The 5,930-nt window shown below is 36.4% G+C and overlaps 1 protein-coding gene across 3 annotated transcripts; it reads right to left on the bottom strand.

The window, feature by feature from the left end:
* Window positions 1–381: 381 nt before the first annotated feature.
* On the bottom strand, window positions 382–5,047 carry LOC109007371 (5'-methylthioadenosine/S-adenosylhomocysteine nucleosidase-like). Of its 3 annotated transcripts, XM_035693365.1 has the most exons (6): window positions 3,896–4,305; window positions 2,758–2,979; window positions 2,558–2,625; window positions 2,207–2,362; window positions 1,198–1,449; window positions 382–943 (listed from the first exon to the last, which is right to left on the bottom strand). In XM_035693365.1, the coding sequence occupies exons 1-6, from the start codon at window positions 4,215–4,217 to the stop codon at window positions 608–610; spliced, it is 1,356 nt and encodes a 451-aa protein (XP_035549258.1). In that variant the 5' UTR covers window positions 4,218–4,305; the 3' UTR covers window positions 382–607. The 3 variants fall into 3 exon arrangements, with proteins under 3 accessions (XP_035549258.1, XP_018842573.1, XP_018842574.1); XM_018987028.2 differs by lacking the exons at window positions 2,558–2,625; window positions 2,758–2,979; window positions 3,896–4,305 and adding exons at window positions 4,547–4,614; window positions 4,747–5,047; XM_018987029.2 differs by lacking the exon at window positions 3,896–4,305 and having other exon boundaries at window positions 2,558–2,642; window positions 2,758–2,867.
* Between the last annotated feature and the right edge of the window lie 883 nt (window positions 5,048–5,930).

Here is a 5,930-nt window from a genome sequence, read left to right as displayed (position 1 = left end):
TCATTCTGCTCCAGTAAAGTGTTAGCCCATTATAAAAAGGAATTCTATATATTATTTTATTATTTTATTTTAATTTTATTATATAAGATGTGATATATTTATGACTATTGAATAATATTTTATTAGACGATTTTTTATCATCTAATAATAATAATAATAATAAATATATTACGTGAGATGAGACTCATTTCATAACCATTTTGTTCAATGCATTAGCCATTATAAAAAGCTCATAATAACGTAAGTACGACGTATACCTCGAATTATTAAAGTTCTGATAATACAACAATCATCATAGATGGGGTTGATGGTCGTACGATACCTCGAATTAGTGAAGGTAATTCCATTAACACAAAACACAACATATATAGATGGGGCAGGTGGTTGAGTTGGCACATTTAAATTGATATTAATAGCTGGATAAATTCTACAACAAGATTCACTGAGTTCATTTGAGAGAGTGCCTCATTTGATTGGGTAAAACCCCCACTGGCCAAGAATATTAGAGAGCCCTAATAATAATGGAAGGCACATTTTGTTCAATAATACAAAAAAAAAAAAAATACAAGATCAACGAGATGAGGCAGGTGTTCTGGTACATTTAAGGTTATAGCAGTTTGATAAATTCCACAACTACCTTCACTGAATTATTTGCGGCAAGAGAGGTAAAAGTGCTGGCCTCATTTGATTGGGCAGAGCCCCCACCGGCCAAGTCTGAGAGAGCCCTAATAATAATGAAAGGCACCTTTTGTTCGAGACATATGAGTGCCACGGACGCACTTTCCATGTCCACCGGACTTACTTTGAATTTGTTGTATATGAAGCTCCGGTATGCAGCATTGTCCAGATAAATGCTGGCACTTGTTCCTCTTTTCACTGTCGTTACTTTCGGTGTCTCCGATAAACATGTTGTTGAGTTAATGCAACCTTCTAGTTTCAGAACCTGGACGCACAAAATATGCATACATTCATACATGTGTTACATGAATAAGATTATCAATGTGTATATATATGCATGGCAATTTGAAAGATCAAAATCAAGCATCCGAATTCTAAAATTAAATGATTAAATTTATCTTTTGTTATATATCAATTTAAGCTTTTAACGGGTGAAAATTAAAAGAGACAAGAAAAAGAGAGAAAAAAAAAGAAATTAAATTATAATTGATCATCGATGATGATGAAGAACGTCCTTGCCTCAAGCTTTTTGGAGATATTGAAGTAGTGGGAATCAACGGCGACCCAAAAGGCATGCTGCCTCTCCTCAGGAGTCCCATCAACGGGGAATACTTCCTCGGGTTGATACCAAATATTGTTCAAGAGGTTGTCGTGTGAGCTACCATGTGTGACATTTACGGTGTAGTTTGCAAATTTCAAGTACCCATATTTCCTTGTGTAGTCTCCATTTGATTCCAGGGCTAGCTCATCTTCAGGCCCTTGCCCGTACCTCTGCGTACCACATGATATGGGCACAATGTCAGCTAGTAACTCATAAACTACAAAATTTGAGTTTATATATATAGAGCTAACTTTGTTACTCATCATTTCCACACATCATATACTATTTTTTTTATTCTTCTTAAACTTATTAAATTCTTCTACTCATCATTCATATATCATATATTTGATAAGAGAGAAAAAAAAATGATGTGTAATGTATAGAGATGATGTATAGAATTATTTTTCATATATATATATATTAACATTTTTTTTTCTAGGTAAATTTTTTGTGAGGAGAAGCGTGCATACATATGTCAAAGAGGAATGTTACAGCTACAAAAGTATTACATAAAAATAATTTTACAAATTGATATAATTTTATATGATCTGTAAAATTTGCTTTACAATATAAATAATTTTACATGAATATGACAAGCCATGTTAATTTCTGAAGTTACTTTTACGTACATAATCCCTTTATGGTAGCATTTCTCTTTGCCAAATGTTGAATCAAGATTCTCTATATATAGTTATTCTTCAATGCTGCCTACCTTATAATCCAAATAACCGCCTACAAGAAAAACAGTCTTTTTTAGCATAAAAAATTGTCGAAAATAAACTATTTTATCACCGGATTTAATCTTTTTTAATGATTTTTACTGTACCAAATGTTAATCGCAATTATTTACTCAATTATATCGCTGGATAGGTACCGCTGGATCATGGCCAAAATACGAGTGACTCGTGGAGTAATATTAGTACGTACCTGCCAACTCCAGAGACCGGCATGCGACCAATACTGAGGAATGGTCACATCTCCGATATTGAGGGATGGGTTCGCATTTCCAGCTATGCCGTAATGCACGACTCCCTCTATCTTGAAAAGGCTCAACAAAAGCTGTGTAGTTATCCCTGCATTTATCTAGATCATAGGCAAATTAAGATCCATCCATCCCCGACGCCAAGCATGCAAAAAGCCAAAAAATAAAAATTAAAAAATGATGAGAACATTTTATAGATTTGTCGAAAGAAAATTATAAGCCATGATGATCAGGAGCTAATTAAAGGAAATAATTATTAGAAACTCAAAAAATTAAGATCGATAAATATACTATACCATGCCAAGTCCTGTCATGACCAAGATCACTTTCTTCTCGCCAACAGTTCCAAACCGAAATCTCCTGCCTAATTATTAATATGAACTCACAAATTCAAGAAAGTAGAAAAGATCAGATCAGTGAGAAAATATATAAAAATTAGTAGATCTTTATATCTTGCTTGTATAAGTATTTCACATTAATGTCCATATATACTTACCATCTAAATCTATTGTTAATTTAGTAGACGTGAAGCTTGAAGATTGAAGCAGAGGATTCATTTCAAATAGGTTTGGAATCACCAACCCCAAATAAGGTCCATTTCTGTTAGCCTTATAAATCTCTCTCCATGTTCTTGCTGATAATGCACCATTTGTTTCTTGTGCATTAAGCAGAATGAAAGCAACAAGCATTACGCTAAAAATCTTCAAAGCTGCCATTTCTTTAAAACACACCACACACAAGCAGAGATCAGAGAGAGAGAGAGATCTGAAAGAGAGAGAGAGAGAGAGCAGCAGCAGCTAGCAATGGTTTATAGAGATTTGAAGAGTTAGGTCGGAGACCTGCAGAATTTATAGAAAATAATTACATGCATGCATGGTAATGTGGAAAATCGTTTGGGATGACATAGATGGCATGAATTATTGGAGCATGGCCCACCCAAAAAAATAAAAAATAAAAACAACTGCATTAGAGAATGTTACTGCACAACATGTCACCACCAAAGATCAAGGCAACAAATCATTTCCTGTGCATGACAGCTGGCTCTCTCACCCTCCAACCATTATCAAATCAATCACATTCCTGTAATCACAGTTATCCTTTATGGGAAATGCTATACACAAACAAACGCATGAATATAAAACAAACATACATATACACACATGCTCTATATACCTATCGCTCAATGAAGAGTAACATCAACAGTAATGAACAGTAATTATAAACAGTAATAACACGGCAAAATCACAAAACTGCGAATCGCATCCTCTCAAAAATATACCGAAGTAAATCGAAATAAAACTGCAAATCGCATCATCGAAGCAAAACCACAGATGCAAAACCGAAGTAAAATCACAGCAAAACCATCACAAAAATACACGATAAAACCACAAAATCATCATAAAATCTTCACCAAACAGTAATAACACGGTAAAATCTTCAGCAAATCGCATCTCGTCCCTCTCTGCATCCTCGAAGCAAAACCACAGATGCAAAACCACAGCAAAACCATCACAAAATACACGGTAAAACCACAAAATCATCATAAAATCTTCACAAAATATCACAAATTAACAAAATCACCACAAAATCACAACAAAAATACCATAAAATAAAAAAAAATCACCACAAATTACGGTGGAGGTGGCCGAAGGGGAAGTGCGCGTCCGTGAGGGAAGGTGAGCATCCATGGTGGCTCGGCTGGGCGTGAGGACGGCTACGAGAGATGGTCGGTGGCGAAAGGAGGTCCCGGTGGTGGTGCGGTGGCCAGAGGAGGTGGATCTCCGCCGTGGGTATGGAGAACTCGTGCAAGAGAGAGGTAGATTTCGTGGGAGCAAACGGCACGGAGATGGAGGCCGAGCTCGCTGGAGGGGGATGGCCGGTGGGAGAGGAGGCTACCGACGTGAAGGTGGTGGCGCCGGAGGATGGCATACGGCGGCACAGCAACATCAAACCCATTCGGGCTGCGCACAACCGAGAGAGAGGAAGAGAGAGCGTGAGAGAGGGAGACCGGTGTGAGGGGACTCGCCGGAGTGAGGTGGTGCCGGTGGAAGAGGCGGTGGGAGCTCCATGTCGGCACAGGCGGGAAGATGTTGGGAATCATCGTCTGAGAGAGAAGAGAGAGGGGGGGGGGAAAGTGAGGAAAGGGTGGAACAAAAAAAGAAAATTAAAAAATTATGAGAACATTTTACAGATTTGTCGAAAGAAAATTATAAGTCATGATGATCAGGAGCTAATTAAAGGAAATAATTATTAGAAACTCAAAAAATTAGGATCGATAAATATACCATGCCAAGTCCTGTCATGACCAAGATCACTTTCTTCTCGCCAACAGTTCCAAACCGAAATCTCCTGCCTAATTATTAATATGAACTCACAAATTCAAGAAATTAGAAAAGATCAGATCAGTGAGAGAATATATAGAAATTAGTAGATCTTTATATCTTGCTTGTATAAGTATTTCACATTAATGTCCATATATACTTACCATCTAAATCTATTGTTAAATTAGTAGACGTGAAGCTTGAAGATTGAAGCAGAGGATTCATTTCAAATAGGTTTGGAATCACCAACCCCAAATAAGGTCCATTTCTGTTAGCCTTGTAAATATCTCTCCATGTCCTTGCTGATAATGTACCATTTGTTTCTTGTGCATTAAGCAGAATGAAAGCAAAAAGCATTACGCTAAAAATCTTCAAAGCTGCCATTTCTTTAGAACACACCACACACTAGCAGAGATCAGAGAGAGATCTGAGTGAGAGAGAGAGAAGCTAGTAATGGGTTATAGAGATTTGAACAGTTATGTCGGAGAGCTGCAGAATTTATAGAAAATAATTACATGCATGCATGCATGGTAATGTTGAAAATAGTTTGGGATGACATAGATGGCATGAATCATTGAATATGCATGATCATGAACTGTATAAGGCTACCAGAACCTTGTATTATTATTGGAGCATGGCCCACCCAAAAAAGAAAGAACTGCATTAGAGTGTTAATGCACAACATGTCACCACCAAAGATCAGTCCCACATAAACAAATCATTTTTCCAATCGCCAATTGTGCATGACAGCTGGCTCTCTTAACCTCCAACCATTGTCAAATCAATCATATTCCTATATTTATCGGCAACAGTGTATATATTGTATTATCTGTGAAGTTGCTCACTGCGAGAAATAATAATATTTTCATATCTTATTCTGTTAGAGAGAGAGAGAGAGAGAGAGAGGCCCTTCAAATCTCGACAACCCGGCCTAATCGCTTATCTCTCTCTCCGATGTGTTTTATAGATATAACAGCCTTGAAATTAAGTTTGTAACGTACGTAATCCTGTCTTCATTGCTCAAGAAACAAATCGATCGAGCATTTATCAGCAGGTACATGCATGGAAAAAAAAATTGCATTAGAGAGTGTTAATTAGTACATGATTTTTATGGTAATTAGTACGGACATGGTTAAATAAATTTGCCTCATTAAATATTTATGCATAAAACCTTGACGAGATTACACGGAATGGTAGCTCTAGATCATTCATACATTTGGAAGCCTATATGTGGATATATATATATATATATATTATTATTAAAAATCATATATATATATATGAAAGTCAATGAAAAATTTATGAAGGTTTCGTTCACATTTTAGATAAATCATCATCACAAGTTGGC

This window comes from Juglans regia, chromosome 8, assembly GCF_001411555.2.
Source record: "Juglans regia cultivar Chandler chromosome 8, Walnut 2.0, whole genome shotgun sequence".
NCBI lineage: Eukaryota > Viridiplantae > Streptophyta > Magnoliopsida > Fagales > Juglandaceae > Juglans > Juglans regia.
The sequence above is the reverse complement of the archived record's forward strand: the minus strand, read 5'-3'. Positions and strand labels throughout refer to the sequence as shown.